Genomic DNA, 12,176 nt, shown 5'->3' with positions numbered 1-12,176 from the left:
GGACAAAGAAGGTGCTGGAAGGCCTTGAGAGCGTAGAACATGGCTAGTAGTTCTAGGAAATTGATGTGATGTAGACGCTCCTGTGGGGTCCAAAGACCTTGGGTGCGTAGGTCTCCCAGGTGAGCTCCCCATGCATAAGGGGAGGCATCCGTGGTGATGATCATGGAATGCGGGGGCAGATGGAACAGAAGGCCCCTGGAAAGATTTGAGGAGCTCAACCACCATTGTAGAGATCGCTGAAGAGACGATGTCACAGAGATGGGATGAGAAAGAAGATTCGAGGTCTGCGACCACTGTTTGGCCAGAGTCCATTGAGGTGTCCTGAGGTGGAGTCGTGCCAGGGGAAGCACATGCACCGTCGAGGCCATGTGGCCCAGGAGGACCATTATCTGTCTGGCAGAAATGGAGTGATGAAGGAGCACCTGACGACACAGATGGAGCAGAGTCCGCTGACGGTCGGAGGGGAGAAACGCCCTCATTAGTGTGGTGTCGAGAACTGCTCCAATGAATTGAAGGCGCTGCGTGGGAAGCAGATGCGACTTGGGGTAGTTGATCTCGAACCCCAGAAGATGGAGGAGAGAGATGGTATGATGAGTGGCTTGTAGCACAAGTGGAGACGTAGGTGCTTTCACCAACCAATCGTCCAAGTATGGGAACACCTGGAGGTTGTGAGACCTGAGGAAGGCCGCCACCACAATGAGGCATTTGGTGAACACCCTGGGTGATGAAGCGAGGCCAAAAGGTAGCACTTTGTACTGATAATGGCGATGGTGCACTTGGAATCGCAGGTAGCGACGTGAAGTTGGATGGATTGGGATGTGAGTGTAGGCCTCTTTGAGGTCCAGGGAACATAGCCAGTCGTTCTGAGAGAGATGAGGGTAAAGCGTGGCAAGGGAGAGCATTCTGAATTTCTCCTTGACGAGACACTTGTTGAGGTCCCTGAGATCGAGAATGGGACGGAGGTCTCCTGTCTTCTTTGGAACTAGGAAGTAACGGGAGTAGAATCCCCGGCCTCTTTGTTCCGGAGGTACTTCTTCGATGGCATTGAGAAGAAGGAGGGATTGGACCTCCCTCAGGAGGAGGGGGGTTTGAGTTGAATGAGAAGCAGACTCTACGGGAGGATTGTCTGGTGGAAGAGTCTGGAAGTTGAGAGAGTAGCCGTGGTGGATGATGTTGAGGACCCACTGGTCCGATGTGATGACCTCCCAACGGCTGAGGAAGATGTGGAGCCTGCCTCCGATTGGCTGAGGAAGAGGCAATGAGGGTGGAAGACTGGCTAAGCCCTGGAGAGAGGAGTCAAAAGGGCTGAGAAGGTTTGGCAGGAGGAAGAGGCTTGGCAGGTTGATTAGACTGGGCATGAGCCTGGGTGTGTTGGTGTTGGCGGGCCCGCCTAGGTTGCTGTGAAGGTGGGTTGAGCGGCCTAGCGGAGAACCTGCGCTGATATGAGGTCTGTGGCCTGTAAGGACGAGCAGGTGGAGCCTTTTTCTTTGGTTTAATGAGAGTATCCCATCTGGTCTCATGGGCGGAGAGTTTCTGCGTGGTGGTATCTAGGGACTCTCCGAATAATTCATCACCAAGACATGGGGCGTTGGCTAGTCGGTCTTGATGGTTGACGTCCAAATCAGAGACCCTGAGCCAGGCCAGGCGGCGCATAGCCACAGCGATGGCAGATGCACGAGAGGTGAGCTCAAAAGAGTCATAGATAGAGCGCACCATAAATTTTCTCAGTTGGAGCAGGCTGGAGATATGCTGCTGGAATAGAGGAACTTTGTGTTCTGGCAGGTACTTCTGCATGGCGGAGAGTTGCATGACCAGATGTTTCAGGTAGAATGAGAAATGGAATGAGTAGTTGTTAGCCCTGTTGGCAAGCATGGCATTCTGGTAAAGTCGCTTGCCAAACTTGTCCATTGTTTTGCCCTCTCTGCCAGGAGGGGTGGAGGCGTAAACACTAGAGCCCTGAGTCTTTTTTAAAGTGGACTCCACCAGGAGAGACTCATGGGGCAGCTGGGGTTTATCAAATCCCGGGATTGGTATAACCCTATAGAGGCTGTCCAGTTTACGGGGGGCCCCAGGGACAGTCAGTGGGTTCTCCCAATTTTTATAAAAAGTTTCCCGTAGGATATCATGCACGGGCAACTTTAGGAATTCTTTGGGAGGTTGATCGAAATCCAATGCCTCCAGGAAAGCTTGTGACTTCTTAGAGTCAGATTCCAGAGGCAAAGATAAGGCCCCCGACAACTCCCTGAGGAATTTAGAAAAGGAAGATTGTTCAGGTTTAGATGTGGTATCGGGGGCCGAAGGCTCTTCGTCCGACGACGATGCATCCTCCTCGGTACCGGGAGGGGATTCTTCCCATAAGTCCGGGTCTCTGACATCGGTGTGTGCGTGTCGAGAGACCGGAGTGGAAGGCTCGGTATGGTGAGCTTTAGACAAAGACTTGCCTGAGCGTACCGAGACGGTACCGGGGGATGAAGACCTTTGTCTGTCTCGGTCCCGGGAAGAACGGTGCCGGTCAGGGTCGCGGGAAGACCGGTGCCCTGCTCGGTCCCGAGGAGGATCGGTCGTCGTCAAGGCGATAGTCTCGGCCTGGGTATGGAGATGCGACGCCGAGAGAATGGGCATGGAGGAGTCCAAAGGTACCGATGGAGTGGATACCGGTTGGACGGTGCGGGGCTCGGGCCGGTCTGGTACCGAAAGCAGCGGTGCCAAGATAGAGGGTAAGAGCTGCTTAAGTTGCTGTTGGAGTTGTTCCTGCAACTTATCCTGGAGGATGGCCGCAATGCGGTCATCCAGGGGTGGCACCGGAACTACTTTTTTCTTCTTTGGTTCCATGGGTGCCGCTCTACGCTCCGGCGATGAGGAGGCCGATGACGAGGCACTCACCGATATCGGAGCAGAGCGTTTTTTGGGGCGGCGTGGAGCCAAAAGGACTGGTGTCGCCACCGAGGTGGGAGGGCGCTCAAGGGTGGAAGGCTTCTTAGCCGGCTTACCTGGCGCCGGTGGCGCCGATGTCGTTTCAGGCGGTGTCGAAGTGGTCGGTGCCGATTTCGACGGTGCCGCAGTTGAAGAAGTCGAGTCCATAGTCGGGCCGGTGCCGAAAAGTAGATTTTGTTGGATTTGACGATTCTTCAGAGTGCGTTTCTTAAGAGTGGCACAGCGGGTGCAGGAGTCCGCCCGATGCTCCGGTCCCAAGCACTGTAAACACCAATTGTGTGGGTCAGTGAGGGAGATCGGGCGTGCACACCGCTGGCACTTCTTAAAACCGGGCTGCGGGGGCATGAATGGGAAGACGGCCTCCGCAAAATCAAACCCCGAGGCCTGGATCGTGACAACAGGCCCCGCCGGGGCAGGAACGAAAAATAAAGCAAAAAGAAAATATATATATATATATTTTTTTTTAAACTGAAAGAAAAAAGTACCCGAAGGTGAATAAAATGAAAAAATAACGCGAGCGGGAAGGCAAAAAGAGGATTTCAACGGAGTTGAAAAACACACGTCTTCTTCGCTCCGCGGAAACGAAGAAACTGGGGACCACGCACTCCTCCGTCGGGCGGGAAGGCGCACGCGCGGTGCGGCCAACTAGAACTTTCTAGTTAAAAAGGTCCGTACCGAGGGCTCCGTCGGTGACGTCACCCATGCGTAAAGAATATGCTGCCTGCTTGTCCTGGGATAAAAAACTCAACAGGAGAAAAGAAGGTTCCAGACACAGCCAGAATCCAGGAGCTAATAGAATAGCGATCTGACCCCTGCTGGGAGATAGAGCATACTGATGATACAGGAGAAGTGCCAGCCAATAGGACCATCTGTCAATCAGTTTCTCTATCTCTACCTGCTGGTAGATGTGGGCTATCCCTATTGGTCTCTGGATTCATCTGCTGCTGTTGCTAAGGAAATAAAGTTTTAAGCGAAAAAATAAAAAACAGAAGCAGAGCAACAGCAAAAGACTTTTGCTTGGACTGCTTGCAGAAAATGAAACTAATTCAACACTAGGGGGAGTGCAGCATGTGTTCTGAAAAGATGTGGATCCCTGCAACACCCGGCTGCGAGTTGAAATTGAACACCTAACATATGGAATCCAGAAGAGACATAACAGAATAAAGAGTTAAGCACTAAAACTATAAGACTGAAATTGCATATATGGTTCCCAGATTAACAAATATTGGGTTTTTTCCCTTACAAGGGATAGCTTTCCTCGCATTTTTTTTGCCAGCAACATTAACTGCCAATTCAATTGATAACATCCCACTTAAACCAACTACTACTATTAAAATATTAGGTGTTCTAATTGACAATAAACTTACATTTCGCCCACAGATCAGTGCTTTAGTTAAAAACTGCTTTTATAAATTAAGGATGATCAGCTCATTGGTCCCCTTCTTGATGCTAAATCCCTTACAGTACTAATCCACTCCCTTGTAATATCCAAACTGGACTATTGTAATTCTTTACTTAAAGGGATAAACTTAAGATATAAAATGTCTACAATTAATCCAAAACACAGCTATCAAACTCATAACTGGTTCTAAAAATATGATCACGTTACTCCATTACTACAAAAAGCTCATTGGTTACCAGTCATATATAGGATAACATATAAAATTGCCCTTTTAACCTTTAAAACGATACAAACACATGCCTCAGCATTCATTGACAGACTTCTAATTCCATATGACACCCCCCCCCAGAGTCCTTAGATCCACTTCTCAGTACACTCTTAATGTCCCATCCCTAAGGATAATAGGTACTCGCCGCACCTCAATCTTCTCAGTGACTGCCCCTATGATCTGGAATTCTCTTACTATATATATAAGATCCTAACACAATTTACAGAAGTTTAAAAGTAGTTTTTAAAAATGCCTTTAACTGACCATTCGATTTAAGTCCAGCAACTCTTAACCTTCCCCCACCCTAATGTACTTCCCTTTTATGTACCTTTCCTTGATAAATATTGTAGCTCTCCCCCCCTTCCTATTGTACCTCCATGGTTTTAATAATCAAGTACGTTAAAAACTGTTTGTCTTTTTGTACCCTTGTAAATGTTTTAATTATTATTGTACAACGCTTAGTATCTTAGGATAAGCGTTTAATCAAATACATGAATAAACTATACCACTCTCAGAATGGCAGAGGATCTGCAGTTGCTCTTACAGCAAGAATAATTTTTTTTTTCCTATTTTTACCTGCCTTACGGATAAGTCCTGCACATCTTTTTAAACAGATCCTAACAGGTGAGCAAATCTGCATTCACCACCAGTCTGATTCTGCTGAGGCACATAGAAAGTGAAGCGTTTCCACCAAATTCTTCCTGGTCTTTAATAGTCTGTCAGTCCATCTGATTCTCCTCTACTAGCACAAGTATTACTGTGATAAAGAGATTATGTACTTACCCTGGTAAGCTCTTTTCCAATATATAGGCAAGACATTCTAGACCACAGGTGTGAAACACATAAGGCCCGCAGGGCAAATCTGGCCCGCCTGGCCGTTTTATGCGGCCCGCAGTGACTGTGCACATGACTCCCCCACCTACCACTTGCCCGCTGCTGAAATTTAAAATCTTTGGGCAGCTGCCACGAAGCCAGCCTCCTGTCATCGGCCTGCCCCTGGACGTGTTCTTTCTGCAGCGTCCTGCCTATGCGGAAAAGAAAGTGCTGCAGAAAGAATACCAGCGGGGATGTGGTAGGAGAGGGAGTCGGAAACTGGAGACCGTCATACCATAGGATCCAGCTGAAAGAGAAGGGTGAAGGAGGAGAGAGCGAGAGAGATGCTAGACCGCAGAAAGGAGAGAGGTTAGACCTCAGGAAGAGGGAGGGAAGGGGAGAGAGATGCCAGACCATGGGAGAAGAGAGAGATTCCAGGCTATGGGAAAGAGAGGAGAAAGATTCCAGACCATATGAGGGGGGAAGGATGACAGAATTGTTTGACCATGGGAGAGGGATGAGATAGTGCACAGGGAAGGAGTGGAAGGGGAGACAGTGCACAGCTATGCTATGCTTCTTATGGATAGATGGGAATAGGGGAGAAGAAAGAGAGGAGATGGTGCACATGGATAGATGGGAAGGGAGACATGGAAAAGTAGATGGATTTTGAGAAGAAAGCCAAAAAAATGGAAGAAAGCTGAATGTTAAAAGTTAAAATGCTAAAGATGTATGTATCTAAATAAATCTTGTCAAGAAGTATTGTACATCTCATTCTTCATTCAGTCAAGATTATTTCTTTGACAACGAAGGAGCCATCGGAAGCGGCAAAGAGATGCCTCAGCGGATTTCTACTAAATTTCTAATGGATTTGGCATCTCTGTCATCAACAGAAATTTTTTTTTTTCAAAAGGACTTTCAGCAAACACAAGAAGTGGCAATGGGGGTGACATCAGCCCCTTCAGTTACCAGGCTGTTAGGAGATATATTGTTCTTCAAAATCTGCTACAATCTATTACTCTACTTTTTTCAGTAAAGTGCTGTTTTGGAAAAGATATTTAGATTATATCATTTGTATCTGGAGAGGTTCAGAGGAAGATCTACAGCAGTTTTTTGAATGAATGAACTCTTACAGACTATTTGAAGTTCACCATTACTTTTCTAAAGTCTTGGGTAGATTTTTCAGATGTTCATATATTTTGTCTGAACGACAAATTTACCACACTTTTTCAGAAACCTGTAACACGAAATTCATATCTACATTTTGGATAGTTTTCACCCAGTCCACCTGAAACACAACCTTCCTGTTAATCAATTTCTGAGAATTCAAAGAATATGTACTTTGATTTAAAATTCCACTCGACTAATGATGAAACGCTTTAGAAAAAGGGATTATCCAGAGACCGTGATTACACAAGCTTATCTACGAGCTAAATTTGCTAATCGAGAGCTACTGCTCCAATATAAATCAAAGAGTATGACAGAATTGTAGCAGTATTCCTTTTCTCATAGTATAGATATCAGGAAGATTATCTATAAGCACTGGCCTATTTTACAGCTGTATGATGAATTAGCCACCCCTCCAATTTTTGCATACCGTAGGAGCAAAACTATTGGAGAAATACTTGCATATAAGAGGTTAGATTATGAACCTGTCCAACAGTCCCTATTGGGACATGCTAAGTGTGGTTCCACAATAGAGGGGGTGAACTAGGATGCTCCAGGCTCTAACTAAATAATGTATTGGGCAGTTCTTATTTAGACTTATTGTCTGGTGTTGGTCATCTATGAGTTACTGCCCGGGCCCATATTCTCTTTTCATATCATTTTATGAGATGTGCCTATACTGATAAGAAGATAAGAATTGCCGCTGCTGGGTCATACCAGTGGTCTATCGTGCCCAGCAGTCCGCTCACGCGGCAGCCCCCAGGTCAAAGATCAGTACCCTAACTAAGACTAGCCCTACCAGCGCACTTCTTGTTCAGCAGGAACCTGTCCAACCCTGTCTCGAGTCCCTGGAGGGTGCTCTCCCCTACGACAGACTCTGTAAGAGCGTTCCAATTCTCCACCACTCTCCGGGTGAAGAAGAACTTCCTTACGTTCGTCCGGAATCTATCCCCTTTCAACTTTAGAGAATGCCCTCTCGTTCTCCCTACCTTGGAGAGGGTAAACAACCTGTCCTTATCTACTAAATCTATCCCCTTCAGTACCTTGATTGTTTCGATCATGTCCCCTCTCAATCTCCTCTGTTTGAGGGAGAAGAGGCCCAGTTTCACCAATCTTTCGTTGTACGGCAGCTCCTCCAACCCCTTAACCATCTTGGTTGCTCTTCTCTGGACCCTCTCGAGTAGTACCATGTCCTCCTTCATGTACAGCGACCAGTGCTGTACGCAGTATTCCAGGTGAGGGCGCACCATGGCCCAGTACAGCAATATGATAACTTTCTCCGATCTGTTTGCGATCCCCTTCTTTATCATTCCTAGCATTCCGTTTGCCCTTTTTGCTGCCGCTACACATTGTGCAGACTGCTTCATCAACTTGTTGATCAGAACTCCCAGGTCCCTCTCCTGGGAGGTCTCTCCAAGTACTACCCCGGACATCCTGTATTCATGCCTGAGATTCTTGTTACCGACATGCATCACTTTACACTTATCCACGTTGAACCTCATCTGCCATGTCAATGCCCATTCCTCGAGCCAGATTATGTCACGTTGCAGATCTTCGCAGTCCCCCTGCGTCTTCACTACTCTGAATAACTTCGTATCGTCCACAAATTTAATCACCTCACTCGTTGTACTTATGTCCAGATCGTTTATAAAGATGTTGAAGAGCAAGGGTCCAAGCACCGAGCCCTGCGGCACCCCACTGGTGATGCTCTTCCAGTCCGAGTACTGTCCATTTACCCCCACCCTCTGTTTCCTATCCGCCAGCAAGTTCTTAATCCGTGAGTATTTCACCCTCGATTCCATGGCTCGCAATCTTCCGAAGTAGTCGTTCATGCGGAACCTTGTCGAACGCCTTCTGAAAATCCAGATATACAATGTCGACTGGGTCGCCCTTGTCTATCTGCCCGTTTACTCCCTCGAAGAAGTGAAGCAAGTTCGTCAAGCAAGATCGTCCTTTGCTGAAGCCGTGCTGAATGGTCCTCATCAAATTGTGTCCATCAAGGTGATCAATGATGCGGTCTTATCAGCGCCTCTACCATCTTTCCCGGTACCGAGGTCAGACTCACCGGTCTGTAGTTTCCTGGATCTCCCTTCAAACCTTTTTTGAAGATCAGTGTAACATTCACCACCTTCCAGTCTTCTGGAATCTTTCCCGATTTTATTGACAGATTGGCTATTAGTTGAAGTAGTTCAGCTATAGTCCCTTTCAGTTCTTTTATGACCCTCAGATGGATGCCATCCGGTCCTGGGGATTTGTCACGCTTAAGCCTATCAATTTGCCTGCATACTTCTTCTAGACTGACCATCAACCTTGTCAATTTCCTGTCTTTGACTCCAGCGTATAGCCTGTCGGGTTCTTGTATGTTGTGTATATCCTCTTTGGTAAATACAGATGCAAAAAACGTGTTTAGTTTATCGGCAATGGCTTTGTCTTCCTTTAGCACTTCCTTATATCCCTTATGTCCATTATATCAATTTTTCTTTAATATTTAATTAACTCCAAACATTCTCACCAAAGGGAATAAGGGTGTTAGCCAATTACGGTTTGAATAAGTTTATTATAACCAATTTAATTGAAAGATGATGTTTGGCAGAAAGTGAAGGAGAGAAAACCAGCAAGGTGGCCCTGGATACACAGTAAAAGATCACAGACAGAAAGAAGTGCAGCCAGAGACAGGGAAATGAAGTTTGAAAAACAAAGATGTCACCAGACAACAAAGGTAGGGGAAATGATTTTATTTTCAAATTGAGTGATTGAATTGTGTCTGTTTTGAGAATTTACATCTGCTGTCTATATTTTGCACTGTTCAAGGAAAAAAATGCATGCGTTTCTATTTCTCAGGTTGTACTGCATTCAAAGTTTTGCATCTTAGGGTTTCATTTGGATGCATTAGTACTTTTAGTTTGTGGTCCCATATTTGTATAGGGATTAACTGTGTTCTGCATGTGTGACCAAGGCCAGTTGTTCTAGCAGGAATGAATGTTGAGAAGCATACAGTGTGCTTTGTGTAGTTTAATTTTGTGGTTAACCAATGTGGTGTTAAGATTATATTGTGTGTATATATATGAAATATGAACGGAAAAATGGTATTACAATTAGTACTATTATGGGGGCAGGGTCTGGGGTAGAGCTTTCATGCCCCCCAACAAAAAAAGCATTCCACTACCTATGCATTGAATGACTATTTGAATAAAGTTAGGATTAAGTATGGTAACATCTATCAGGTGAAAATAACCAGATGAATTGTTAGAATGGTGTCTCAGGGTGAGGAAAGATTTATACATCTACTAGGACTAAGTATCTTAATAAAAAATTTGGCCTTAGACTTAGCCTGTGTTTTAGATTTCGTCCCCTTACGTGATTGAAATTGACACTCCTGGTCTAGAATGTCTCACCTATTGCACTAGAAATATCTTTTCTCCATCCTCAGAGAGGATAATCATTTATGATCTCTACCTGGTTCTCCCACTTCAGTAGAAGTCCCACACCTAGACAAGAATGCTAAACCAGAACTAGGCTCAACGCCTCCTTTTAACATCAAGCAAGCTAGTTACTGGGCTGAATTTAAGTCACCCAAAATTACAAAATATACTTGGGAAGATAGTCATTTCATCTCCAAGGGATTTTTTCTAGCCCATTGAATACATACCAAACCCAGGGGGCCAATCTTGGGAGCCAGAGCGGAAGTAGCACCAACTTCACCTCCAGTACACCTCAGGAACACTACAAAAGAAATAACAAGGTTTGACAATATTCTGTGTTTTTAATGCCACAGTCAGTATCACTATAAATCTGTCATGTAAATCAGGAGATGAAAACAATGTGAAGATGGCACTGGTGCTATTACTGAAAGATTAGAGCATAGATTCTCAAAATATATGTAAAAAACTGACAGGCTGCTATTGCCGCCGTTATAGTAGCAATATTAAGAGAGTCATTCTTCAAAAACGCTCATGCAAACAAAGGTTGGCGGAGTAGCAAAGACTTGCTAAATTTGTATGTGCCCATCGCCGACAATAGTGATTAGCACAGGCGCAGAATAAAGGCAAAAAAGAAAACAGCAGGAGAGATGCCCAACCTCTCCCACCACCAACCAACACCCCTTTGGTAGCTGGAGAGATGCCTAAGCTTTCCTGCCACCAAGCAACACCCCTCCCCATGCCTCTGATAATAATAATAATAATAATAACTTTATTCTTCTATACCGCCACAATCTTGCGACTTCTAGGCGGTTTACAATCAAGATGACCTCCCACCCTCTCCTCCTAACCTTACTTTAGATGGCTGGGCAGAGGGATGCCTACTCCCTCCGGCCAGCTGGCCCGCCTCTTCAAAATGGCGGGCCTTCCCTTCCCTGGTGCATCCTGCAATGGGGAAAGAAAGGAGTAGACATTCCTCTGGCCAGCTATCTAAAGTAAGGTAAGGAGGAGAGAGTGGGGGTCATCAGAGGTATGGGGGGGGGGTTCAGTTGGCAGAGGGAGAGATTAGGCATTTCTCCCGCTGTCAGGAGGGGGGGGATTGGTTGTCGGTGACATGGCAGGAGAGAGAGGGCATCTCTCCTGCCAAACTTCAATTTGGGAATTTTTTTTTAAATTGTATGTCAAAACACACGCTAGAGATGTGTTTTTCACAGTACTGGCACTGAACCGGCACCCCCAGATAGATGCCAATTTATGTTTCTAAAAGCAGACACTGCTCTTGGAGAATGGCTTGGCAGTTTTTAAGAATCCTGCAGAGTGCTCATTTAAATATTGAAGAATTCCATTTGCATAGAAGTGTCGAAGACTGCTAGAAAGATCGCAAAAGGCCTCGGTAAGCAGTTTTGATAATCCACCGCTAAAATAGGTACTTGCTAAATCAGCTGGAACCTATTTAGTGAGCACGTTAAAGGCAGATTTTGTTTTGAGAATCTGGCCCTAGGTTCTTACCTTTGCTAATTTTCTCTCTTGTACATCCACATTTATTCTGGGACCAGTCTTTCTTCCTACAAGCCAGGTAGTAGAAGCTTGTCTTTTCTGCTTGTGTTTTATTTCATGTAATTTCAGGTCGAAAGCACCAAATCTGGGCAAGCCTTTCACCCTTCATGGACCGCAGTGCACATGGAATATGACTGCACATCCGACAGCCATCCACCACAAATGAGGAATGAATCCATAACATTCTGCCCTGGGGATGTCATCTATGTGGTTTTCTTTCAAAAATGAAGCTGGGAAAGTATAAAAAATAACTAAAATCAAATCTGGAAAAATCCAAGATGGCCAGGGAAACTACAGAGAACCCTCAAAAAACAGCAATTTTAGGATTTTGAGTGAGGTGGGGGTAGGGCATTCAGGGAAACCACAAAAAAAAAAAAAACAACCCGCAACAAAAACCCAACCCTTTTTAAAGACACACCCCCAAAAAAACAAAAATCTCTGATTCAAGCTGTTAGCTGGTACTCACAGAAACATGGGCTGACAGGAAAACACTATAGATAGAGCTGAAACAGCTCACAGGGAAATTATCTGCTTCAACTTGCTGAAAAAACTGAACTTTGAATCTTTAGACTGCCCCACTGGCACCTCCGCCACCCTTGGTCACGCTTAGGCACATCTG

The 12,176-nt window shown here is 45.7% G+C and overlaps 1 protein-coding gene across 4 annotated transcripts in view; it reads right to left on the bottom strand.

Annotated features, from left to right (window-relative positions):
- RPL12 (ribosomal protein L12) overlaps nt 1–12,176 on the bottom strand; it is a 134,798-nt gene that overhangs the window by 102,773 nt on the left and 19,849 nt on the right. For all 4 annotated transcript variants that reach the window (XM_033960303.1, XM_033960302.1, XM_033960300.1 and 1 more), the window contains exon 2: nt 10,231–10,304. In XM_033960303.1, the coding sequence (XP_033816194.1) occupies nt 10,231–10,304 (74 nt within the window). The remainder of the gene's footprint in view (nt 1–10,230; nt 10,305–12,176) is intronic.

This window comes from Geotrypetes seraphini, chromosome 10, assembly GCF_902459505.1.
Source record: "Geotrypetes seraphini chromosome 10, aGeoSer1.1, whole genome shotgun sequence".
NCBI lineage: Eukaryota > Metazoa > Chordata > Amphibia > Gymnophiona > Dermophiidae > Geotrypetes > Geotrypetes seraphini.
Note: the sequence above shows the minus strand (reverse complement) of the source record. Positions and strands in the feature narration are given on the sequence as shown.